The sequence below is a fragment of the Fusarium venenatum genome, assembly GCF_020744135.1.
Source record: "Fusarium venenatum strain MPI-CAGE-CH-0201 chromosome Unknown EDB82scaffold_3, whole genome shotgun sequence".
In the NCBI taxonomy this organism is placed as follows: Eukaryota; Fungi; Ascomycota; class Sordariomycetes; order Hypocreales; family Nectriaceae; genus Fusarium; species Fusarium venenatum.
The window spans coordinates 1713506-1739535 of NW_027072131.1; the positions used below are offsets into that span (position 1 = coordinate 1713506).

Below are 26030 nucleotides of genomic sequence, written 5' to 3' on the forward strand. Positions count from 1 at the left end.
CACTGGTCTGAATCGGAGACTCCCGTCTCCCAGTTCCATCTTGCTGGATACAATCCGTTTCACCATTGCGCCCACAGCGAGTTAGATCAAGCATGTCTGGCAGCGAGGATATTGTGATCGAGATCTGCACTAACACGGACGGTCCCACGACGATATTCCGAAATACACTACAACGCGCTTTGATACCCTGTGCTTTTGCCTCGTGTCTGAGTTGCTGTCATCCCAACTTCCATCTACCTTTCCAGGGTCTGTCCGGGTTCAATAATGACAGCATCCACGCAAGACACTGAACACTGTGTACCGCCACTTGCCGCTATCATACATCACTTGGCTGGCGTCACAGTAAATGCTCAACTAGGACCAACGGGAAGCTAGGACCAGGGTTTCTTTCATGTAGGACCTAACATCAATGATATGGATCTCTTCAGCGATATCTCTTGAGGATTGACCCATCTGGCATCAAAGCCGCAACCGAGCAGTAATCTGAGCCCTTCTCTGTGAGAGCAGGCATTACGTAGTAACCGACTATTGGCAACAATCACCTTGTTGGCACATACATGGTTTCCAATACTCTAGAAGGCCTGGCTCAGGACGGAAATGTCACCGAAGAGAACCGGCTCCAAACGGACTAATTGTCTTTTTGTTCACAATGGGCTCAATGGCCGAGGATTGACACCGGGCCATACAATTGCCCGCCCCAGAAGTGGCTTCGCTCAGAAGGTCGATGTTCCAGAAGGTCCAAAGAGTCTCGGCAAGGAACCATCAATCTTCAAACTCGTCATTGACAGATGAAACACTTCAACTTTCAATACATGCTTCGACTCGTGTACTCTGACGCACGCTCAGTCTTAGCGTTACCAAATCTGCAGCATGACATGATCCAACCCTCCATCTCCGTCTCGAACTTTTAGAGCTGAGCTGAACGATGTTTCCAACAATACAATGTACGAATGTTTCTAGTTTCCGCCTCATTATCAGACTCAAGTCTTGCGGATGGCGGTTCGGCCCACTACACTTGACCATTTTCTCTTTCAGACACGACGTTACAGATGGTGAGTAAAGTGGATATCTGATAGTCATAAGCCATGCCCGTTATGAAGGACATGACCGAATTGTGGCCGTTCATATATACCAGCCTAAAATGGCCCGGGCTGAGTCCCATTGGTCAACAAAGGGACTACCTCAAACCTGAAACCCTAGCTGATGCATAAAGCTGCTGTTTCTACTTGTAGTGCTAGTATTATACTTTGGGGTTGCATTAGCCAGGAACAATGCATACGAGCAGCACATTATGGAATAGCGTGTGGGGCGATGGCTCAAACGAGCACATTGAACACGACTCAACGCACAAACAAGGCACAAATCGACATCTCATTTCCTGATGCAAGCCACATATGCACAAGCACCTAAGCTCACACACGCACACGAAATCCATCGCTCGATCCATCCTCCCGTCCTTTTAGTCCTGACATGGACTCGGAGTTGTGCCCCTGCGTTTGGACTTGTGCTGGTGCTTATGCATTCGAGCGCCCGTACGTGCGTCTCAAAGACGGATCACTGTTCTCATACGGTCATAGTCACGCTAGGATGTTAGGCGAGCCTTGCGGCAGTGAAAATCTAGAGCAAATAAGACGAAATAGCTCAATCAGCTCTCCAATATCTACACCTGGGCAGTTGTCTCTTTATTTTTTGTATCCTTATCTCAGTTACGGATACCGAGACTTCGGTTTCCCTCTAGGCGAGACGGCGGCGAGATTCTATTGATAACTATTACTGAGGAAAACTTTTTCGACCACAAGTCGCCTACACACAAACTATCCATCGTTTAAACTAACGCCAACAGAAAATACCATCATACCAAGAGACCATAAATACTGAACACAACGATAGGAACCTACCTACTCATTGGTCGCACAATAATTGTTCAATTAGCTCGGCTCATATTTTTAAATCATTTCCCCATATTGTCACTGCTCTCTTTATGTGTCACAGGACATGAATGTATCATGAGGTAACTGGAACCATTGAAAGTCACCTCCAGCTTTGCTCTTCTCTGGGGCGACAGAGACCCCATCGACAGCCCAGGAAACTCAGGCTTAACTAGTGGTGTTGGGCTGACTGATGTTAGTTAGTAAAGCGACCCCCTCGTCCAGTCATAAGAACGTAACGTGTGGCAACTTGGGCTGCGTACCTTGCATAACAACGTTCCAGTCTGCTGCAGAAAGCTACATACAGAGGCCAGGGCCTGCAAGAAGCGAACGCCGCCGTTATGCAGGAACAGGAACGCCCAGCCGTTGCCGCCTCATAAGAAATAAATCATTTTATAACAAGTTTGTTTGTCACATGTATTGGGCCGCAAACATACTTGTTGGATGTGGACTTGAACCTGGATGCACGCTGTTTGCTCACAGCTATCGCATATCAATACTCTGTACATATCACAATTTGGAATGAGCACCAACAGACTGGTCACACCAGAAGATGATAGTCTGTCACCACACATGCAGTACTGTTTACAGTCGGATCATTTCCCTCAAACCCCAGTACCTAGAGGTTGGACAATGACGATCCGCTGGGAAAACAGCTCGGCAGGATCATTATTGCAACCACAAACAATAATTCATGTCGACTGCCTACTAAGATCAACGGGCCGGTGGCAATGAATCGTCACTTCGTATTGGAAACGAAATACTTCTTATCCATTCGGCCGCCTGGCTACCTAACTTTGGTCATCAACTCCACTGATCCTCTTCGCGGGTCTCTTGCGACTTCCCTCCACCTCGTAAGACTTTGTGAACGTGCTCTGAAGCTATCGACACCGCCGTCGCGCAGATACCACAGGATGGCATTGGCCCTGAACATTGAGGGCATAGACAGCTCCATCGCGCTGTTAGTGTCAGGCTTGGGCCTCGCGGAGCCGGCTGCGCACATCCCCGGCACAGTAACATGTGGTAGGTAGGTACGTATACATGTACATGCAGAGCTTGGCCGAATCTCACCAAAAGATCCGCGGTCGAAGGCTAACTGGTTTTGCGAGGCAAAGAGGATCCAACGTGGTGGTTCAGTTGATTCTACCGACGTACCAACGTACAGCCAACGTGCATGTACCCCCAGACCAATTGTCTGGGGAATCTGAATCCGCGTCCGCGGATACCAGAGTTCACGCACGAGCATCACCTTTTTCTCGTCTCCCTCCTCTCTTTCTAGAATTCTTTCTGAGCTGCTCGTTCCCTACTGCCATGGCCCTTTGGGATTAACAATGGGCATCTCGAGCTGCCCAGTCAATTTGGGGCTACAGTCGATATTACCACTCAAAATTGCACCTCTGGTCTCATCTGTCTGGACCATCATAAGGTCCCGGCACAGCGTCTCTCGGAAGCGAAATGCTTGGCTTTACCTGGGCCTGGCTACCTGGATCAAGGACAAGATGGGACCCTGATGGAAGGTCGAGCAGGGGTCCTTCCAACAGCTAGTCAGGCCAGGGGTATCCCCTGTTTCAAAATGGAGCGGCGGGGCTTGTTGGAGATTTGACAACGGCCCGGATGCGTAGCCGTGTGGTCAGCCAGACTCAAGTGCAAGGTCTTCCGGGACTTAGGCTATAAAAATCCTGGCCCTCCGGTCCTTAGGATGCTCCCCGGATTTTAGCCCGGTCCAATACAGTTCTCGAGCGAACAGATGGACCAGTTGCTCAGCATGGACCCTAATTTTTGGCATGATTCTGGAAGATCGCCTCTCAGATACGTAGGACGTCTGAATCTGACCTGGGCATGATTTAGCTCGTGTTTGCCAGTCCTAAAATGTCTCTCGGTTCCGTGTCAATCAGCCGCAGCGGAATCAATGGTTCAGCTGGATGAATAGCCAGCATTGACTTCATTGACTCGTTTTGTTGTTGAATAGTTGGGTGGTGTCGTCGTGGCAAACCGCTTCCACCAGTATCCGTGTGCTTAGCTTGAGGCATTTTGCCCATGTTGCATACGATACAGTCCAAAGACGAAGTCGAAACTCGATCAGATGTGTCGTCCCCAGAAAACGGATAACCCGACAATGCGTTCATGCATAGGCATGAGAATTACTGGGGGGCCACCATGTCTAATCCACAGGCACAGGATTTAGGAATGCTTGGGGTTTTCCGCATGTAGATAGATGCACATGCAGTTTCCGCATCTATCTAGCAACGATGCTACAGTCCTCATCCGAGCTTAAGCGCAACGATAGTAGCAGAGCTACGAATGATCCGCTCGCCGCTCCACGAGTCAATCAACACAAGACTGCGATGCTCAAAGATGAAATAACGGGCTAGCCATGTGGACGCACGTCGAAATCAGCTCGAAGCCAGGGCACCCTGGTAGAATAGCATCCTGGACCAACGCTAAACGGCATCCCTTGTCCAGGCCAACTGGCATTCCGCCGACCATGTCCTTGGGACTTCTCGAAGGTTTCAAATTGGCCCCCCAGCATAGCGCGAGATCATGCTCTATTATTTGAGAAGGTGGCTGTCAACCCATCCATGTTGACGATCCATTGGGTGGAATTCTAGGGACCTCTTTTTGCGCTTGTACCGCGATGCTGCACGCGAGTCAAACTCTTCATTCTACATACAGTATGAGACTGTCCCACCAGATGGCATTGTAAGCCTCAAATGCAACGGCTAGCTATTGCTTTTGCCTTAAGAGTCGTTGTTCGTTGTTGCAGGGTATTGGTACGAGATGCTAGTGTCGACAAAAGCAACTATCAGTGCAGCAGTGCCAACATGTAACTATCATGCCGCTGGCCATGATTCTTTGTCGATCTTGATAAGGGCAATCAATCAATGCACGGTCTTCCTTCTGCTAACTCCCGATTGAATAAAACTGTCAACCCACGTGGGATATGTCAAGAACTTTGTGAGCGGGTGTTGACATTGAGCTCCGTGCGTCAATGTCATTCTCATTACTGCGTATCACTTACCAACATTGGACGACAGTCCCCCTCTGTCCTTGTATTTCTACCTCAAACTTGTATTGACGAACAGGACGGTACTATGGCCCGAGCTCATATCTGTCCAGGCTTGCCAAAGCAACAAAGTACGGGCAGCTGATTTTGGTTCCTGCAAACCGAACAACAACAACAGTTGGTGGGCGTTGCTGCTGCCGTCTCTCGTTAGTCTGCCTGCATGTCGATCATGAATCGCTCGGACTGCGACCAACGGTTGCTTCTTGTTGGTATGCAGCCTCACTCTGATCGCTCGTTCATTGTCGCAGCTGGGGAGGGTCCGTAATTATGCGGTGAGCTACTGCTATTGCCAGAAGATCCTACACATGATACTTACAGCTACAGCTACAGCTACAACCCCAAACTTGAGTTGCGGTAACAGCAAGATGCAGAAGCGATTAACAAGGAATGTTAGAGCAGTTCGTTCGGTATTAAGCTCCATGTGATAACTACCGACGATTGGAAGGAAAAAAGAAATTATCTCGCCAGTCGGTTCCACGCTCAAGGGTTGATGCTTTCGCTACCACGGCCTGTATGGTCCGTGGGCACAGGAAAAGTGAGAAGAGACTCTTGATTGCAAAGTTTTCTTCAACTCGACACCGCACACACAGTACAGTATACATGTCTCAGGTACGGGGTTGATAGGATGCTTACCGTCCCGAGCCACCCCTGCTCTCTGTCTTATGCGTCTATGCGTTCATGCCATACCCAGTACTGGTACTGGTCTACGGGTACGTATGGGGCTTTTGGGAGCAATTGTGCCAGGCTCTTCGAGACAAAGCGGATGCTCAATACGACGGTGTAATTCGAACCATTCTGGCGAAACCCGAGCAGTTCATCAGAATGGCATGATGACTTGCAGGCGGTCACAGACGACCTGACATGCCTCGGCTTTGTTACGTACATGCGGTAACGACTTTATCATCGCCATCTCCATCATCGCTTGTCTCGTCTTGCCTGTTGATGGGTACTATGTACGGCAGCTCCGGACCAGCCCGCCCATGCGATGCGAGGCGAGGCGAGGCGCGGTCCGCAAAGTCTGAGAGCAAACATGGACTAGGTAGGTTTGATGATAATTAATAGAGGGAAGCAACAGATAGACGGTGTGTCATTTCGGCATAAGGGTCTATCTAATTGTGACTCGCCATTAGGTTACCATCGAGCCCACCCGTTCACCGTTTGCCAGTAACTAATTAATGCCGTACTCAGTTATGGCTTGCCTTTGCTTTGATTTGCAGAGCAAGCAAGCAAGCAAGCAGAAAATAAGCGGTGTTTGCTTGCCTGTTAGATCTGATCTGATCTGATCAGATCTGGTCTGGCTGTCTGCTTAGGCCTGACTTGACTTTACTTGACACACCAACAGGTTGTTGTCATTGTCGTCTTGCCTCTTTTGAATATGCATCAGGTTTTGCTTTTGTTTTTGCTCTTCTTTTCTCTGAATCATGTTTTTGTCGTCTCTTCCCTCCTCTAACCCTGTTTAGCCTTGTTTTCTTTTTTTTTTTTTCTTTTTTTTTTTTTTTTTACTCAATCAAGCAAGTATTGTCAGAAGTCGATAATATATCATGAAAATAAATGTGTTATGATTTATTACACTTGACCTATCTACCTACATATGTCTGTGTCTATGCGGGCCAGTCGTCCCATTCCATGACTATGCAACTTACACGTCTCGTCTGATTGGGCGACAACGTGAGAGGCAACAAAGGATTTTGAAGACGACGTATCATGTCCTATTCAAGCAAGAGCTTACTGACTGGTTGAAGTGAACACGGACTGGTGCATCAAACGCTTTCCATACCTGAAAGTGAGGTGTTAAATTACCAGACTGTTTAGTGGCTGCCAGTCGTTAGGAACAAGCTACGCAACGCAACGTGACACAAGACACGAGGCTTAGACCTTTCATCCGATATGCAGTTTTTTTTTTAATATGCTCAGCTGAAGATGAAACGATCGATCCAATCAGAAGTATACAAAGAGAGACGTTTGAGGTATCCCAGTGGATAGTTATCTGAAACACACTGCACATGTCCGTGTTTGACGTCAAAGATTCAAATCAGAGCAGTAGAGTTGTCCTCAGACGAGAGGGGGTGTCTATGCGGACAGCAAATAGTCCGTTCACATATTACATACCCATCAACCTATTTTTACAGAGGAATTCGGCTGCTGGGTTGTCGGATAGGATACACTGTGACACTCAGCCAAGCGGTTCTGTGTTTGCAGTTCCACCTACTATGTCAGAGAGCAGGACTTTGTGGGGTTAGGGCATCTATCTGGGGGTTCGAGAACTTTGGACAATCAGAGACAGAGACAGAGACAGAGAGAGGGTGGGGAATCAACTGTTAATGCCACTATTGTTGAATGAGCGGTAGAGGAAACAAAGAGTCCCGAATGGCCTCATCGCCCTGCTGTGTCGAGGCACGGCAGCCGGCCGAAGTTATGCCTGCAGACCGACGGTTTGTCGCCTCTCTTTGCTGATGGATGGATCAGAGCACGGTACATACAGTCGAGTCAGCCTGTGAGGGATCAATGATAGAGTTTTTCAAAGGTTTCGCGGCGACTTCGCAGATGCCGATTGGATGCATTGTCATTGTCTGTGTCTGACCGACACGTCGTTAATCAGATTTGGGGCCTGCATCTGCGTCTGCATCTGCATTTACCTGACAAGACCGAGTCCAATGCGAGGGCAAAAGTGCGTTTGTTGCTGTCATGTGCTCCATAACAGACGCATAATAGACTGCATATACATACAGCATCTTAGTCTAATACTTGGAATTGATCATCTATCAGCCCTTGAATGCTTTTTGGGGAGTGGCGCTGTAATGGAGTTTTTCTTCTTTTGGTACACGTCTTTTCTTGACTCTCACCTGCATATTTCGTTGCTTCTTTCTCTAGTCTGACGGGTATTTGTCCTCGGCTTTGAGCGATCACTTTTTTTTTTCCTTTATTGCTCCATTTTTTTATGTTCCTTCTTTTCGTATTTTTATTCCCTACTTGCAATTGCGTAGTTGTTTCTTGCTCATTTGCCTGTCGCTGAGTATTGTGTATCTCCAATCGCGATTGTGGTCGGTATAGGGTACACTCATCCGTCATGCATGATTTGTCTCCATTCCAGTAATCGTAGAGATAGATGGCATGGAGGTTCACGAATCTAACGTTAGCCTTTTCCTTCTGTTAAAGCAAGGGTTGATGTCAGACATGGTCTAAATACACGTGTAAGTGTCTGTGTTGAGGCTTCCAAGAGGCCATAGTCTTACATAGAGAGCTATGCAAGGGTGAGTGTTTGAGAGATATGTCTTAGAACCAATAGATCCAGCCCTAACATACCAGTCTGGCACACACAGATTGGCCTTTGATCGATCTTGATTAAGTGACGTGCATATAGATCTCGAGTAAGGGATGGTTTTGTTGCATGCCATTACGAGGATCGAGATTCATGCGACGAGTGTTTGGATGAGTCTTAACACTCGATAGTATTTGACAACTGTATAAATATTATTGGTTGGGGATGATTGATACTACTAGATAGTATATTTAATCTCATATAGGTCAGGTGGTAGAGCTCGTAACTAGGTGAAGTTGATGTACTGTTGCGATGTTGATAGTTGGTGTTTTCAACAGACAAGTGCTCATGTTGGTGAGAATGCTCTGATTGAGTTGCACTTTACTCGGGAAATTATTGGAAGTTTAGACGGCACAGCTTAGTAACAGTCAACATTGAATACAAATGTAGCACTAGTACCATTGAATACTCTGGGATTCATGAGTTGTGTAAAACCTCAAGTTACAGAACCATCGTTATTCAATCTTGTCATGGTATAGGGTAACCAGCAGCTAATCGGCCGGCATCGGGGTTCCGAAGCAGATAAACGGCCCCACACGGGCCGTAGCCTGTCAGATCGGCTGACAATAAAACTCGGCATGACAGAACAGACCCCTCTATAGAAGCGGTGAAAACAAGGCATTGTATTGTAATCGATGGATACTGCTGTAGAACAACTGTTAAGATGAATGGGAAATATCCATGCTAGATTTTATCAGGTTGCAGAATTCCCATAGTGTCTTTATCAATACCCAATTGTAATTGTGATTGTAGTTGTCTAGTTTTTATTGTCTTTCATTACCCGTACCTGACTAGACTAGACCAAGCCTCCAGCCACCCGAATTACCGTAGTTACCAACCTCCAACCACACGGACTCGTAACCAAGAAAAGCATCCCCAACCTCCCCTCAATTTCTTTAGTAGTTAATTCTTGGGCGCCAAGTTACTTGGAAGAGGAAAAACTTAATGGGGACCAATTAATTCATTACGCGGCAAGCCCAAGAGAATTAACGAGAAAAACCGGAAAACCGGCCAACGTTTAGACGGTGACGGAGCGTGGTTGTGACGTGACGTGTCGAGTCTTGGGTATTAATTCATTTCTCACCGTTTAATTCTGCTTTTCCCTCCTACAGTACAAGTCCTCTTTTTATTATTATCTCATGCAAACACTTTAAGACTCTAGTCACCGCCTTTCGTGTTACTGCTACCTTACACCGTCAAGTCGAGTATAGTCGAGTCGAGTCTATAGCAAATACTCCGATATAAGTAAATCACACCACTACTGCTTGCGTGTATCGACGACTATCTATCTACTCCCACTCCCGTTCCCACTGTACATACATATCACACCGCATCACATATAGCTCATCATGAGATGGCCATCCAAATCCTCATTCGCAGCTACTGCGCTGCTCCTTAGCTCTGTCTCAGCCCAAACATGGAGTTCATGCAATCCCCTACATAGCAGTAAGTCCAATACCACGCTATACACCGACCCCATCGCATACTGACAACTTCTCCATAGACACTTGTCCCAATGATGATGCGCTGGGTATGAGCATCGACATCGACTTCTCCAAAGGCGCCGTAAACTCTTTCGCAGCCTCCGGTTCTCCAAAGTACGACGACGAGGGTGTCTCCTTCACTGTTGCCCGCGCCAACGATGCGCCTCAGCTCGCTTCCCTCTTCTACATCATGTTCGGCCGTGTCGAGATTACAATGAAGGCTGCTCCCGGCGCTGGTATCGTCTCATCGCTCGTTCTTCAGTCCGACGTGCTTGACGAGATCGACATTGAGTGGCTTGGTTCCGACAACGACGAGATCCAGTCCAATTACTTTGGAAAAGGTCAGACTACTTCATACAACCGTGGCGAGTTCCACGATGTCACCAACACACAGGGTGAATGGACCACGTATACTATTGATTGGAATAAGGACCGCATTGTCTGGATGGTTGGCGGCACCGTCGTCCGCACCCTCAACTCTGGAGATGCACCCGACAACCAATACCCTCAAACCCCAATGCAAGTCAAGTTTGGAGCTTGGGCTGGTGGCGATCCCAACACGAACCCACCTGGAACCGTCAAATGGGCTCGTGGACCGACGGACTATTCCAAGGGTCCTTTCACGATGAAGGTCAAGAGCGTCATCATCACAGACTACTCTACTGGCGATGAGTACAAGTACAAGGACACATCCGGTTCATGGCAATCCATCGAAGCTATCGGCGGCTCTGTCAATGGCAACGAGAACGGTGATGCCATGACCGTCACTGCTACTGCCCAGGGAACTGTTGCCACACAGAACGACAACGTCCCTATTGGAGGTATCGGAGAGGATGGAAGTCCCGCCACGGCTACACAGACCGGATGGCCTTGGACTGGCTCTCGTCCTTCTGGCGGTGCTATCCCTGAAGGATGGCGCCTCAACGCCGAAGGAAAGATCATTCCAGCTGAGAACAGCGCCATGAGCTCCCTTCAACCCTTCCACAGCCTTATCGCTGTTATCCCCTTCTTCGCTGGCATCATGGCTTTTGCCGGAAGGTTCATCTAAGAAAGAACCTCTCGCTGTATATGATGATGATTCGAGATATTACAAAGGGCTGAGTCCCTATACATTGGCAAGACATAGACGTACAAAGTTTCAGGGACATTACCAGGATTGGATGTGATACCTGATTTGCATGATACGGTTGGTTGGCGTTACTGCACAATACTGGCATATAGCATTTACACTCGCGTGTATTCTTGATTTCTTGATTTGTTTGCTTTTAGCGACGGCGCAATGGACTCGGGCAACAAAGAGGATGCACGAATTATATAGATATAAACTATAGATAGAATAATACCTTTGTACAATCAACCAGTAACTGTGTGATCCCATGAACTTGTTGCTTCACCAATTTGTATTCACAACTGTTGCCTACATATCACCTACACTAACACATGAAAATGCATATATAGTAATCGAATTTTCCCCAGAGCCGAGCTGACGTATTCTTCTGCTGAGAGGCGCACTGAGCAAACCTTAGCATGAGCTCAACCCCTTGGTACACGCGTAGTGTTTCTATATATGTATCTAAAGAACAAAGCCTCTGCCGCCCAAATCTCCTGTACCCAGATGCTCCAGATAACCCATCTCGGCGCCTAGTAGTCCGTCGCCCTGTCCGTTTCACCCTCCTTCGTAAGCACGCATATGCATGACGAGCTTACGCCTCTATTTATGAGCCCATCATCGACGTTACACCTCCCTCTTCCTCTTTGCTCATATTGAAAGCACTGATTGAGTATTCTTACAAAACGTTCCAGAAAATAGCAAATTAGTAAAGTAAAAGCAAAGAACCCGAAAGCCACCCGCTTTTCTCTTTTTGTACGCCGACCCTTCTCACGATGATTTAGAAAGTCCAATCATCTTCGTCCTCAACAGACTTGATCGCCCATCGGAACTTGTCCCGAAGCGTCTTGGAGAAGAACTTTTCGATTGGGACATCAAACTTCTTGGAGAAGACGACAGTGAGACGAGGATCAATATAATTCTGTTATCAATGGTTAGTATGCCGCAACGCAGTAGATTGGGTGTTTAGAAAACTCACGATCTTGGAGGTGCCGAGAGCTACCTCCTTGTTACCATCACGATCCTGGGCCTGGAGCTCAAGCGTCTTGATGCGCTCATCGAACTTGTCCACAGCCTTGAGAAACTTGTCAACGGTAGCGCCTCGGCCCTCAGCCTCAACCTTCTTGGTCTTGTTCTCCTTCTTGAACTTGGCTTCCATTTCCTTCACAGCCTGGAGTCGCTCCTTGAGCTCCTTCTCAGGTAGGGGCTTCTCCTTGTCAGCCTTGCGCTTTTCATTGTCCTTCTCGAACTTCTTCTGGATCTTTGTGCGCTGTTCCTCGAGCAAGAACTGCTGGTGATCTTTGATCCACTCATCATTCAGCTCCTCATCCTTCTCGAACCAGGCGGCGCCCTTCTTCTTCTTGTAGCTCGAGTCAATGTCAAGTATCATCATCTTGGTACGCCATTGCTGGTATCGGAGGCCTTTAATCTAAAAAGTAGTTAGTACGCTGTAGGATTAAACTAATGCGCGTCAAACTTACCCTGTCACCTAGCTTGGCCATTTGTTGCTCGTGAGAGGCGCCAACGGTTCGCTTGTGGTTACACAGAATAGCAACTTCACGGTTGCAATCGTTGTACAGCTTCACCTTCTCTGCAGCCGTACCGCGAGAGCGAGGGTCACTAGCAAGCTTGTTGAGCAGAGTCGACATTGTGAAGGAGGCGTTGTAGGTACGGAAAACCTTAGCAGTTAGTCCCTTCATATAGCTGGTCAAATGCTTGTTGAGTTGAGAGGTCTGCAATTGTGTTAGTTGATAGCTGCTTGAGATGTTTCAATAACTTACAGTGAGACGGTCAAAAAGATCATCACCCGATGTCTTGGGTGCCTTTTTGAAGAGCTTCAGATTTTTGAAAACCTGGGCGTCTACAATAGCAGTCTCTCTGTAGGGAATACTATCTTTTCCAAGGAAATCGAACGTGACCTTGTTGGGAGGTTCAAGTGTGACATGCTCGTACTTGAGAGAGCAGCAACCCACTGTATCGGCCTCGTTTTCTGTATCCTTCTCGTTTCCAGCTCGGAGAGCCAATCTGTCGATGAAATACATGGCGGTGGCTCGCTGTCGATCAGCCATTACCTCGCTCTTGAGCTCCTTGGTGTAGTCCTTGCGGATCTTGTCAATGTACTTCTTGAGCTCTCGAGCCTTCTCGAACTTCTTGAAATCACTTTGACCTTTGATAGCACTGTCCGCTCCAAGCATGACATACTTGTAGTTCTGGTTAATGTTCTCTTGCCACATGGCTAGCCAGGTTGCCTTTTGATCGTGCTGCACAGCCTTCCACTGATGACCCTTGGGAGGCTCTGGAACCTTGGCGCCCTTGCCAATGTTGATGGTAATCTGCTCCGGTTGAACACGTTGTTTGACTTTGCCAGTCTTGGGATGTTCACCACGACCACGGAATAGACTTGGAGGTTCGACTCTGAAGTTGCCGACCTTCTCCTTTCTGCCGTCCCATATACAATGGGTAAAAGGGGCCTCGAGGGCGTCCTTCTTGGCCTTGGCAGCCTCTTTCTCTTCCTTGGTCATGTTCTTGGTCTTGTTCTGTTCTATCTTCTTGGTCCAGTAGTCGTTGATCTTGTCAAAGTTGCACTTATCAAGTGACTTGACAGCGACTTTCTTACCCTGAGCATCTGTTACACCGTACTTGTCGCAGTAGACCTTGAAATCGTCGAAAAAGTTCTTTCGGAAAACTGGGTTCTCGAGATGATGGATCGATGCAGTTGTCATCATAGCAACCCAGAAAGTGGCAACCTCTTCAACCTCGGGCGCAAGAGTAACCGGCTGTCCGTCATAGAGCATCTTGACGCTCTTAGGCAATGGCTCATAGTCAGGTGGGAACAGAACACCATTGTGCTCCAGAGTGGACCACTTGATAGAATCGTCTTCCTTCTTGGGCGCGTTCCACCACTCGAATTCTTCTTCACCATCACTCTCACTTGCCTTTTTGGACTCCGCCTTCGCACTCTTCTTGGCAGTAGCAGGTCTAGCCTTCTTGGAAATAGGAGCATCAGAGTCTGATTCTTCCTTCTTAACGCCATTTGACTTTCGCTTCGCAGCGGCTCCGTTTGTTTGTCGTTTGGTCGCAGTGGATCTCGCAAGGGGCACGTCGTCGTCGTCAGATTCATCCTTGATAGCCTTCTTGGGTGTAGGTTTCTTGGCTCGCTCCTTGGCTCGAATCGCCTTAGCTTCCTTCTCGGCCTTCTTCTCAATGTTGGCCTTCTTCTGCGCGAGCTTCACACCAAGAGGCTCGTCATCGTCGTCTGAGGACTCGGGAAGCGCGGTCTCCTTGTAAGACGGTGGAAGCTTCTTTCCTCGTGCCTTCACCATCGGCTCGTCATCGGAATCGGATTCGGCAATCTTGTTTGTCTGTTTCTTCTGGCGTTTGGCCTGCAACATCATGGTCAGCATAAGCTGGCCCCACAACAAGGTTTTTCTCGTATCATGAAATACTGACCATTGGAGCACCTTCGTCGCTTGACTCATCGTCCTTGTAGTTGACCTTGGTGATGGAATTACGTGATTTGCGTTTCGTTGTACCATTGGCAGCTGGCTCATCGATGTCCATCGTGTCTTCTAGGGGACCGTTGCGGACTGAGAGGCCAGCCATTTTGGCGGCTTCCTTTGGAACTGGCTGAGCCATGGCATTGTCCTCGGCGCGTGAAATCTTTGCCGCTGAGACTATAAGAAGGTGTTTTGTTAGATCAAATAAGGAACAGCAAAAGTATGCGACATGGTGGCAGAGGCAGCTAGTTGATTGGGAGAAACTTTGTTTTGAACGCCTTCTCATGGTATCCATGAGCGCGAAAATGCACCATCAATGTAGCAAGGAATTGGGAAATAGAGCGCGACTTACGTCGATGGCCATTAGCCTTCGCAAGAGGGCGATCGTCGTCGGAGGAGCTCATGGTTGTGTGGTTGAAAGCGAGTATCCGTTCTGCGGCTGTCCGCCTACCAACGTGCGATGAGGTCAGGGACTGGGATCTGAAAAGTGAAAGCGTAGGAGAAGGAAGAGTAGGTCTTTGTAGGCGATAGAAAAACGAGATATCGGAAGAGAAAGCGCGAGGAAAAGATCCCCTCAACGCCTTGTGTAGGAGATGAGGGTGTATTTTGAAGATTTCGCAAGAAGCTGGGAGAAGAAAATCAGCAACAATGGGATTGGGAGGAATAAGTCAAGAGAGCGGCGTGCTTGTTTCTTTAAGCCAAGACAAATGACCTGGACCCGGCGACGGGGGAAGGCGAGGCGAGAGAGGCCTAGCTGCAGGACCCAGGCAAGGCAGTGGCAGACAGGCACAGCGCAGTGAGGTGGGCACTGCAGGGCTTACTCTCAGTGGTTCAGGCCTTGGTAACGCAGAGATGCAGCGACTCAGCGATAGGGCTAGAAAGGAAAGTTTAAGGTATGATTGGATGAAGGGGTGATGGCTGCGAGAGGATGAAAACTGGGCCAAGAGCCTTTTGCTTGCCTTAGTCATACATGCAGCAAAAGTGGAGCTGATGGTGAGATCACGTGTTCTGAAGAAAGTTGGCAGACCAACAGCTTATAGTGGGTGAATGTCGAGCGCCTAGAAGTTCCGGTCGGCTACCTAATTTACCCGGGAAAATAGCGAAGAGCAAACCTGAACACTTTAGTCCGCAGCAACCTATACACCTCATTCCGACCTTACACGACCCCATCTCTATCAATTGATCCGTATACCACGATCAATTGGGCCACCGTTGGCAGAGGCTCTTTCTCTACGTCCCCAATCCTCAGTCAAGATGTTGTCGCGAGCCGCCAGACCAGCTCTCCGAGCTGCTGTTGCAGCTAATGCTCGGTAAGTTTCTCCTCACATCCCTCCCCTTTGGAGTATCTTAGTGGCTCTTCCGGGTGTCGGGAACTTCAAGAATTTGTTCGCCGGATGAGATGAGCTCTTCAGCTCCGACGCTCGGTCATAACCACAACAAACCATACGCCCGTTACCCGATCGAAATAATATTTCAAGATGCAACTATGTGCTTCGAGGGGAATAGTCGATAATTACCAAAAAACATAACCACCGAAAAAAAGAGAAGGAAAATGCTGATGACGTCCTTTTTCGCGCTTCCAGGGCCACTGCCGTCCCCAGCACCGCTGCTACCTATGCGACTCTCCGTGAGATCGAGGACCGTCTCAAGTCTATCCGAAACATCGAGAAGATCACAAACACCATGAAGATTGTCGCCTCCACCAAGCTCAACCGAGCTCAGCGCGCCATGAACGACTCCCGCACCTACGGACAGACCTCTAACGAGGTTTACGAGTCTGCCGAGACCAAGGCTGTCGAGACCGAGGACAAGAAGAAGCTCATCATTGTCTGCTCTTCCGATAAGGGTCTTTGCGGTGGTATTCACTCTGGTCTGTCCCGATACGTCCGCCGACTCTCTGCCCAGGGTGAGACCTTCGACCTCGTCCTTATTGGCGAGAAGGCCAAGGCTCAGCTCTCCCGAACCAACGCCAAGGCTATCCAGCTCACCTTCGCTGGTATCGGAAAGGGTGTTCCCACCTTTGCCGACGCCCAGGCCATTGCCGACCAGGTCATCCAGCTCCCCACTGAGTACACTGATGTCAAGATCCTGTACAACAGCTTCGTCAATGCTCAGACCTACGAGGCTTCTATGATTGAGGCATTTTCTGAGGAGGCTATCCAGCAGTCCCGTGAGTTGTCCCAGATATGATGTTGTTGAGATAATGTCTAATTCTCAAATTTTAGCCAACTTCTCCGCTTTCGAGGTTGACGACGAGGTTCTTGGCAACCTCCGCGAGTACGGTCTTGCCAACTCTCTCTACTGGGCCCTTGCTGAGGGTCACGCCTGCGAGCAGTCTGCCCGACGAAACGCTATGGATGTGAGTATAATTGAAAATCCAATCATGTTGACCATTACTGATAATTCCCGCAGAACGCCTCCAAGAACGCCGGTGAGATGATCAACAAGTACCAGATTCTTTTCAACCGTACACGACAGGCTGTCATTACCGGAGAGCTGGTCGAGATTATCACTGGTGCTACTGCCTCTGCGGACATGTAAGGAGTGGGAGTACAAGTCGGGGTGTAATGCTTCCCTTTGTAACAAATGCCAACGGGTCACCATCCTCGCATGGTCTCCTTCATTGTATCAAAGCTTCAATAAATTCCTTAGTAGCCCATAAAGTCGATATGTATGGTAATCTAAAAAAGAGAATAAGTAGCGATGCCAGGAAGCTTGTAAGAGTGACGCTTAGCGTTATAGTAACATTATATTTATGTGAATTGACTGAATGATAGACCCGATGAACGCCTCTTTGTGCATAACGCCGAGCACCCATATATCTAGGTTGTATGACCTCAAGAAAGAGCGAGCGCCATGATAAAAAACAGACGATGCGATAAACCCGTGCGCCCATGGAAAACCCCAACCAAAGAAATGTACGCCGCCTATAATATAGTCATTAGAACCCAGCATCGCTTTCGCCGTCCTCCGCATAACTGATGTTCCTTGTCCGACGCTGCTTATATGATGCCTCGCAAGGCAAATCTTCCATTTGCATTTTGTAAGCATCGAATGGGTTCTCTTTCTCATAAGCTGCTCTCAGAGCGGCAGACTCTTGATCCCATTTTTTGGTAGCTTGATTCCAGGCTTGTACAGCTTCAGCGTAGCCTTGTTTCATTTCAGTTGCCTGATCCTCGTACGGCTTACGCTCTTCAGGTGTAGCCTCCTTCCACATCGTTGATGTCATAATGCGAACTTCGTTGGGCACAGCACGACCGCCTCTTCCGGGTTTTCGGTTCTCTTCACACCTCTTCCGTGCGACATCAAATAAATCCCTGCTGTAAAGAATATACGGGTTGCTGGCCACCTTGGCCGGACGAGAGGGCCGTTCTCCAATTTTCGCATGAATGTGAGCCTGTATCTCCTGTTCGTAGGCCTCTAGCCGTGCCGGTTTTAGGTCTCTGGCAGGCTCCTTACGCTTGCGTAGCAGTACAGAATCCCTGGGTAGGATCAAAGGGGTTGGAACCTCAACAGGTCCTATCAGAGCCTCCAACACTTCTGAAGCTGCTCTTAAGCCAGACAGGTAGGCGCCGTGTACTGTAGCTGGATGTGTGCCGATAGTATGTTCACCTGCGAAGAAAAGGTTCCCAACAGGCCGTGCCATAACGTCGTAATCCTCAGGCTGCATACCTGGAGCAGCAGACGAATAACTTCCCCGAGCAAAACGATCCGAGCCCCATCGAGTGACCATAGCCTCTACTGGATAAGGAACGTCCTTGCCAAAGACACGACGGAGCACCTCTGTTGCCTCGGCCACAAGACTATCATTACTGGAGTGCTCGGTCTCGAAGCCTGCTTCGCCAGCCATGAGGGCAATAAGGCATGGCAAGCCTGTCGTGTTGGAAACATTGAACCACTGGAAAAAGCGACCACGGCTCGTGGCATAATCTTTCTGTGACGTACTGTGTCGGTTTGACGACTCCCGCAATACGCCAAATATGTGTCTGTCTTGCTCCCAGAAAATTTTGTCATATACCAGAACAACCTTGTTCAATATGCCAAACCCTAAGCGCTCAACGACATCAGTCTTCCATGACGGGAGAGGCGGGTTGAAGACGATGTTGCTCTGCTTCAAGACGCCAAGAGGAATAGTGCAGACAACAGCATCAGCATCCACTACTGAGCCATCCTCACATTCAATCGCGGCTGAAGCCATACCCTCGCCAGTATGATAGGATATGCTCTTGACAGGGAACTTGGTCTTTAGATCAAGAGGACTTGGACATTGAGCTAATCCACGAGCAACACTCTGGTAGCCACCAACGACCATGGTGTGGCTTCCCTCCCATTCGTTACCCGCATCAATGTCCCACAATGGAAGACTCAGGTTATGTAGGCTTGTTGCATTACTGTACTCCAAGTTGGCGACATGCCAGTTTATCAGCCGGTGATCTTGAGCATTTAGGCCAACAATTTGTTTGTACTGAGAAATGGCGGAGTCAAGAACGGAACCCAAGGTCGCGCCCTCTTCGTTTATTGCCGGTACCAAGTCGATGTTCTCACCCTCAGCTGAATCTCGAATTGTCCATCCCATAAGTTTTGCCTTGTCGGATGCTTTGACGGTGGCAGGAGTTCCAGGCTCCATATGTACACGACCAGTGAGCTTGTCTGAAGACACCGGTATCAAGTTGACCTTTTCTGGGACATTTTGTTGAGCTACTGGTGCTGCATCTGGTTGTGCTGCGGCAGCTTCTTCCTCCTGGAACATGGTCTTACTACCGTCGCCAGGACTATCTCGTCCCTCTTCTATAAGGTCCCGTCTGCCCTCGATAAGCTTTGTTGGCTGGTTCTTGTGTTTGTACTCGCTGACTCGATCTAGGCAATCATTGTACAGCTTCTCAACCAGTTGATCCCGTACTGGGTCAACTGCCCTTCCGTTACTGTCATATATAGTAGTGTCCGCTGTCAGTGCATGGTATGGTAGGCTGAGCTGGCCTCGAAGAAGGATGTTGATGGGATTTCCCCGATCGAATCCAGTTATAATCATACCGCCCATCTCTGCAGTATGCCGCTTGCCTTTAAAGGCTGGCGTAGGCTCCTTGGGTTTGGTTTGGAATTCGCGAGAGTATACTCTTCCTCCAACGCGGCTTCGCCCTTCAAGCACAACGACACGAGGCGGCGGCTCACCTCGCTCGCGAAACCGATCGGCGAACTGTTTGAATAAGCCCTCCAACTGTCTAGCACACCCAAGTCCAGAGATTCCAGCACCGATGACAGCAATTGTCTTCTGTCTCCTAACCGGAGCAATGCTGTCTTCTGTTTCGGTTTCTGGTACCTGCACGCACCCGTAATTTATATAGCCCCGACGAACAAGCCAATCATAGCAAACACTGGCTGCGTCAAACCAGCGGGCATTTGCACATCCAACTGCTTCTAATCGCGTTACGCCAATCCAGGGACGCTTAAGCCATAGGCGTAAGATACCATTTCTGACGTTGAGGTATGTTGTGACCTGTGTATAAGATATATGATGACGAAGGAGGAGATATTCCTCTGGATGTAGGGCGTAAGGGTTAAGTCGACTCGACTCGGCAGCCGAGATGCATTCTGATGCATATCTGTAAGGCGAGATATTGGTCGGAATTGAGGCCTTTGGTTTGATGTTGAAATTGTAGCGTTCAGCCTCATGAGACGGCGATTGTTGGTGAGAACTGGGCTGCTCGTCGATTGGTTGCTCTTGGTCTTGCAGACCTTCAGCCTCGACTGGCGTAGGGGTAGTAGCCTTACTCGACGCTGTCGATGGTATCGATGAGAGGTCTGATAGCTCTGTGAGATTCGACAATGAAGAGGGGAAAGAATCGACAGGATCGCCATCAGCGGATGTTTGCATCGAGGTCGGGTCAGCATCGACCTGGTGTGGTTCTTCCCTAACTAGAGTCAGAAACATGTGGGAGTTTGAGAAACAAGGCCAGTTGAGTGAGTGCACAGAACTGGTGCAATATACTACTCACTCGAAATCGCTTTTGAGACTCGACAGTTCATCGTCAGACTCAACGGGACTAGTATTGTCGATATCCATGTCCTCAGTCCACACCACAATTTCTGGGGCAATCTCAGAGGCTATTTCCATAGATGTCTGTCGTGACTGAGGAACCGAAACGACGTCTGGGGTTATAGGAGGTGATATCCGGCCTGGGACACCTGACATGGCTAAAGTATTTGACGGCTGTACCGAGTCAATGACGGTTCCCTCGTCAACGTCTATCTTCCGAATACCGATTCCTTTACGGAAGCTCTGTCCAAAGTCTGTTCCCATAGCGGCGTTGGCTAGGGGCTTCTTCAGGTATTGGTCTGTAGTTGTAGCAAGGTTTGTTTGGTGGGACGAATCGTATTAAGAGACGTGAAAGGTGAGTGAAATGAATGAGGTGAATCGCATTATCTGGAAATTGAGAAACAAAATGAACAAGCTATTGAAGTGATTAGTTAAGTTGTGCATAGGATTGCAACAGGCTTCATAAAAGTGACCTACCGCGATTGCTTTGCGATGAACCGTGGTCGTTCGATGTCAAAGAGTCAATGACAAGTGAGAGGATTTGTAGTTTATAGACTCGTTACGGCACCATGCCTTTTTCGATATTGATTCGGCTGACAAAGTCTAGTCCATTGTTGATTTAGAAAGAATGGTACTTAATTGATAAGTTACTCGTCAACTGTTGGCTCTTTTGTCTAAGAGGAACTTGTTATTCATCGTCAGCCATTCAGCCCCTCAGAATATGGAAAGTAACCTTCAAGTCAAGTCAATCACGTGCGACGCTGTTGCCAAATCAGAAGCCTCGTACGTGTGGGTCTAATGCTCATTATAACGACCTCGCCTTTAACAAAAAGCATTGTTTAGTCTGCCATAGATCGAATCAATTTCGAAAGCAGTCATTATTCTTCTGACTCTGGGCTCTACACAGCGATATATCCTGTCTCTTCTTCATTAATCTTGATGCGCCAACATAAAATACGCCGAAACAGCAGCCAGCCAGCTGACAATATTCTAGGTAGGTAGGTATTATGAAATGCTACTTTCAGGTCGTTGCAACAGGCGCGCTCTCCTTCGTAAATGATTCTTTCTCGATCGCCGCTTCCATCATCTTGTTTCCGTTGATGATAGACGTCGTACAAATGACGATATTCCGTCGCCCTAGAGTCAACGTTAGATTCTATGTGACTATAGAAAAACCAAGGCAGTGAATATGCTCACCTTCTTCTTGCTTGGCAATGAATCTTAGCGCGGCGATCTCTGTGAAAGTTATACCGCCGACAAAGACAACAAAAACAGTCTGCTTATTACCGCTGCCGGAGAGCAAAGCTCGCGCTTTGACGGCCTTGTCTTCGCCCTTTTGGTGTTCATAGAATGTCTGACCACGAACATGTTTGACTGCTTCGTCGAATCCCTGCCAACCTTGCGTACCAACGCCTGGGGGTGCTCCCGCCGCGCTCGCGCTATTCCCTTTCGTCACAGAGAGGAGATATTGCTTCTGCAGGATACATTGAACCAGGCGGATGGAGAGAGGAGCATAGCCGCTATACACATATGATACGTCGTTGGGGTCGTCTTCTTGAACTTCGTCAACGATAAGCCGGAGTTGTTTGCGAAGATATGTATAATTCGTCTTGCTGCCTGTTGTCACGGCCCCGACATTAGTACCTGGGATGGGTATCATTCCGGCCAGTGGTGATGATTTTGACAAGAAAAGCTGGAGTTTTTCAAGATTGCTGAGTGTAAGCAGATGCTGGTAGCCGTAACCTTGGAGGATGAGACGTTTGAATTGGTCGAATTCCTTGGGTCTGATGCCTCCAGATATGCAGGAGTAGATACACAGCAATCTCAGCGTCTGCGCTATCGGAGCATCTCGTGATATCAGTTCTTCAATCCCATCGAACTGGCTTGACGGGTCGGCTCCCGCAGCAAGATTTTGCTGGACTTCTAAAAGTCCCTTGAATTCGTCTGTCCTGGTGTGTTTCATAATCTCTTCTGCTAGACCTGTGTGCGTCTTGACGCTCTGTTGTTCCTGTTGGTACCCTGGTAGTTGGCTGACAAAATCCTTGAGCTCTGCAATGGTTTTGGTTTTGTGTTTGCTTTCGTAGTCGCTTTGTACCTTTTGTAATCGCCTGGCCACCTTGTTGAGTAAGCTACCAACGATTGCAAAATTGGCGTCTCGTAGCTGTTCGTATAGCTTGTCAGTTGAGTCCAATTGTATCGTTCGCTTGCGACTTTGCGAGGTTGCAGCCGACGCCTGCGCCGGTGCGCCAACGACAGTTGTGTCAACCTTGGTCTGGTTGTTGTGGATTTCAAAAACTTCATCTATGAGGCCTTCATATGTAAGTTGAGTAAGTAAAGGTGTAACAAAGTCAACCTCGCGATCAATAATAATGACGCTCTCGTTTGTGGTACTGGGCGTCAACCCAATCTTATTTGCTTCTGCTGTGCCTTCGCCAGCAAGAAGCTCTTGGCGCATACGTGAAAGCAGATCTGCGATACGCTTTGCATTATCACCCTTTCCTATCACTCGCGGGAAGAGACCGTGGTTTTGTTGTACTTCCATGAGGGCTTTCGCCATGAGGAAGTTTGGTGTAACGTCCTTCGAAAGGTATAGGTCGCGAAACGAGCCGTCGAGCTCCAAGGATAGTACATCTTTCTCTAAAGGAAAGAAGGAAAGTGGGAGTTCGGAAATATTGACGTCGCCCAATACGCCGGCATCTTCAAGCAGCTTATCGGATACGAGGGTTCGGCGTGGGACCCAAAAGATGTGAAAGTCGTGCCCTGTTTGGCTTTCGCGCTGGATGCGTTTGATCTGGGCTGGCCCGGGGTTAGATTACGTTTCTCAAAATACGAAGACATCCACAAACCTGCTATAGTTTCGGCATGGCGACCGCACTCTCCCCGAGAGATGAAGACGACATTGCGCTGGCTTGTATCTGCGTTGTCATTCTCCAAAATGAAGAACTTATCCACTCCATATTCCTGAAGAGTTGCAACCTTGACTATAGTCCCGATTGGACCGACAAGACTCTGATCGAGGATAACATTCTTCTTTCCGCGAACCTAGATAGAAGATGAGTGTAAGTTGGGATCGCAACACATATGAACGGGGTAGCTTGAAAGTCGCGGGGCAAGGCGGTGGGAACATACACCTTCAAGCAAATACAGCAGGTCCTTGCGAGCCTTATTTCGAATTTGCTCGATACTGAATTCTAGACGAGGAGCCATTTGTACGACTCAAAACGGCTGACAGGATCGGAGAAGGGAAGGTTGGGAGGAACGAGAGTGAGTGAGCTCAGTCTGTTACTGAGATTGTCAAGTCAAATGGACGATGGGTCAGGTACGGGTTGTTGGAGCTGGTGCTGCCATACCATGTGGGTGACGACAGTAAAGTGGGGGCCAATGCAGAGCGCTAAGGGACCAACCTCTCAGCTCTTAACCGCTATTTATCGATATGTGGGGCCGATCATGATAGCCATCTCTGAATAGCTTCATGGGATGCTAGAATTGTCGTATCAGATTTGATATAGATTCTACAGCATTTTCTATGAACGATGGCATATAGGTAAAGATCCTCTCACTCTTAGTGCATATACCTGGAGATACATCTCTTGCCTTGGGGTTTGCTCAGATATCTTACCAAGTAATGCGTTGATCGATCACTCTTGTAACCACTCAAAAGAGTCAGTTAGGCAATCGTCTTGACAAATTTTCATAATAATCGTAAGCCACCATGGTCTAGAAAGGCTCCAAGTGCTTGGTAGGGAAACCTTTGTGCCATCTTCATGATATCCGCGCCACGGCCAAGTGTGCATTCAAGATGCTTATGCACAGGCTTCAGTCTATACAAATACGCATCTTTGACAGCCGTGTCCCAATAGCAAATTCAAAGCCCGTACCCCATTTCATGACATCCCTCAGCCACGGGATGGTTGTCCCAAACGCCAAACGAATGCTATTAATATCCACAATCTTGTCTCTGCCCAGGACGATCACATGTTTACCGACGACCTAGACGGTATTATCGTGGTAGAGGAACTCGATGTCTCGGGGTCGTTGTCTGTTGCCTCGCACAAAGTCTTCGTCACCAGGAGGGCGTTCGTCCTTGTCGTTGCTCGTCAACATGCTTTGAATGCTCATACAGACGCTGGAAACACTTTGAACAGGACTCCAGCCCTGTTGGCCTAACAAATCAAGGCAGATGATGCCGTTGGAGTATATGTGAGGGTGCATTGGGATCGGACGGTCGGTTTGCTTGTCGAAGGTAACCTCTGGCGGTTCTGTAGACCGGTTAGCATCTTTGCAAGGACAAGACATCAAAGGTGACGTGCCTATGGGATACATCTTGGGGAAGTGAAACTTGAGGCGGTAGATTTGATCTTTGTAAAGTGGATTCTCGTCAAGCACTTGGATGTCGACGAACCAGTCGCCGGCAACACTGTCGTTTCGCTCTATCAATGTGATACCAGGAGGCATTCCATCCTTGTGCATCTTGCGGGACACAGCGTCAGTGAAGTCCATCCATGTGCTTGTTGATGAAGGCACAAGAGAAGTGAAAACCAACCTTGCCTAGCTCCTTGACCAGACGCCTATCCCGCGTGGCTCCAGCCATGGTAAATGATGTTCAGTTGCGCTCTTCTTTGTAAGGGTTGAAACTTTATTGTTTAGATGGCAAGATAGGATTGAAGAAGCTGTGGCGGATGATCAAGATGTAGATGAAAGGAAAGGTTGTAGGTCAATTGATGGCTCGTAGAACAGACAAACATCAACCTTGGACCCAAGGAGGGGCCGTTTGCGGCGCTGCGCCCACAATATGACCCCCCATCTGAGAACAGCCTCAAAATTAGTTGTGATTGGTTCATAATTTGCTGAAGCCGAGCGTCTCTCTTACAGCTGCTGCACGAGCGAGTTGTTTTCAGTTCTGAATATGAGTCAATACATTTTTTGAGTTTGACATTATTAAATTCATCGATTCATCTACTTCCTGGCCTGACCGGGTCCCGAAGCGTCTTGCAAGACCCTCGGGATCGACAACAAGTAAATCAACTGAGCTAGACCCATAATTTGATTCGTGTTGTGCTATTGGGTAAACACCCAGCACCTGTGATTGACTTCCACTCTATGCCATCATCGTCTCTTGAAGGTAAGTCTTTCTGTGAACAAATCTGAAGATTTCATTCACTAACTTCGTAGACATTTATCCTAGTCTCTGGACACTGCTGTACTACCAAGGCGAGTCCAACTGGAATCGATGTATGATTCATTGTAGACTGCTGTAGCAAGTTTCGAAGTAAAGGCAGGCCATTTAACAATATTCCATTCAAGATAATCTTTTGGGCATCTGCAAGGTATTTGCATCGTTAAGACTTTCGATTATTTCATGAAGAAACGAGATGCCCTATAACAGTAAACTTTCGGTAATGAAACAATATCATAGGGCCACAAGGCCATACTCTTCGACAAGATTTCAACAAAACTCTATATCAGACTGCAAGGTATAGATATCTGGCACGATACACCTGGATATCTACCCAGTTTGACCTTTGGCCAGTGGCTGCTGTGATGCAAGTAATCCTTCATTCTTATGTGAGAACTCTATGTAGATCATGGCGGCTGT

At 48.2% G+C, this 26030-nt stretch overlaps 5 protein-coding genes across 5 annotated transcripts; 2 read left to right on the forward strand and 3 right to left on the reverse strand.

The window, feature by feature from the left end:
- The first annotated feature begins 9497 nt into the window (after nucleotides 1-9497).
- EDB82DRAFT_217351 (concanavalin A-like lectin/glucanase domain-containing protein) lies at nucleotides 9498-10893 on the forward strand. Its single transcript, XM_025726787.2, has 2 exons — nucleotides 9498-9757; nucleotides 9816-10893. The coding sequence occupies exons 1-2, from the start codon at nucleotides 9661-9663 to the stop codon at nucleotides 10841-10843; spliced, it is 1125 nt and encodes a 374-aa protein (XP_025581319.1). The 5' UTR covers nucleotides 9498-9660; the 3' UTR covers nucleotides 10844-10893.
- Nucleotides 10894-11684: 791 nt separating this feature from the next.
- On the reverse strand, nucleotides 11685-14804 carry EDB82DRAFT_546547 (uncharacterized protein; the record flags this gene model as incomplete). Its single annotated transcript, XM_025726788.1, has 6 exons — nucleotides 11685-11825; nucleotides 11883-12332; nucleotides 12385-12636; nucleotides 12685-14286; nucleotides 14354-14577; nucleotides 14753-14804. 6 exons carry the CDS (start codon nucleotides 14802-14804, stop codon nucleotides 11685-11687), a joined length of 2721 nt encoding a protein of 906 aa, XP_025581320.1.
- Nucleotides 14805-15972: 1168 nt separating this feature from the next.
- EDB82DRAFT_434562 (ATPase, F1 complex, gamma subunit domain-containing protein) lies at nucleotides 15973-16941 on the forward strand (the record flags this gene model as incomplete). The annotated part of the gene is made up of 3 exons (XM_025726790.2): nucleotides 15973-16570; nucleotides 16626-16759; nucleotides 16813-16941. Coding segments are annotated over 3 exons (861 nt in total), but the record flags the coding sequence as incomplete, so codon positions are not given.
- A 400-nt stretch (nucleotides 16942-17341) lies between these two features.
- On the reverse strand, nucleotides 17342-23641 carry EDB82DRAFT_546549 (Sec1-like protein; the record flags this gene model as incomplete). Its single annotated transcript, XM_025726792.2, has 11 exons — nucleotides 17342-19717; nucleotides 19754-19843; nucleotides 19877-19935; nucleotides 19966-20206; nucleotides 20246-20309; nucleotides 20394-20733; nucleotides 21326-21424; nucleotides 21479-21571; nucleotides 21632-23230; nucleotides 23281-23476; nucleotides 23564-23641. 11 exons carry the CDS (start codon nucleotides 23639-23641, stop codon nucleotides 17342-17344), a joined length of 5235 nt encoding a protein of 1744 aa, XP_025581323.2.
- Nucleotides 23642-24326: 685 nt separating this feature from the next.
- On the reverse strand, nucleotides 24327-25353 carry EDB82DRAFT_217498 (ubiquitin-conjugating enzyme/RWD-like protein). Its single transcript, XM_065607237.1, has 3 exons — nucleotides 24978-25353; nucleotides 24745-24904; nucleotides 24327-24693 (listed from the first exon to the last, which is right to left on the reverse strand). Exons 1-3 carry the CDS (start codon nucleotides 25023-25025, stop codon nucleotides 24425-24427), a joined length of 477 nt encoding a protein of 158 aa, XP_065463830.1. The 5' UTR covers nucleotides 25026-25353; the 3' UTR covers nucleotides 24327-24424.
- Nucleotides 25354-26030: the final 677 nt, after the last annotated feature.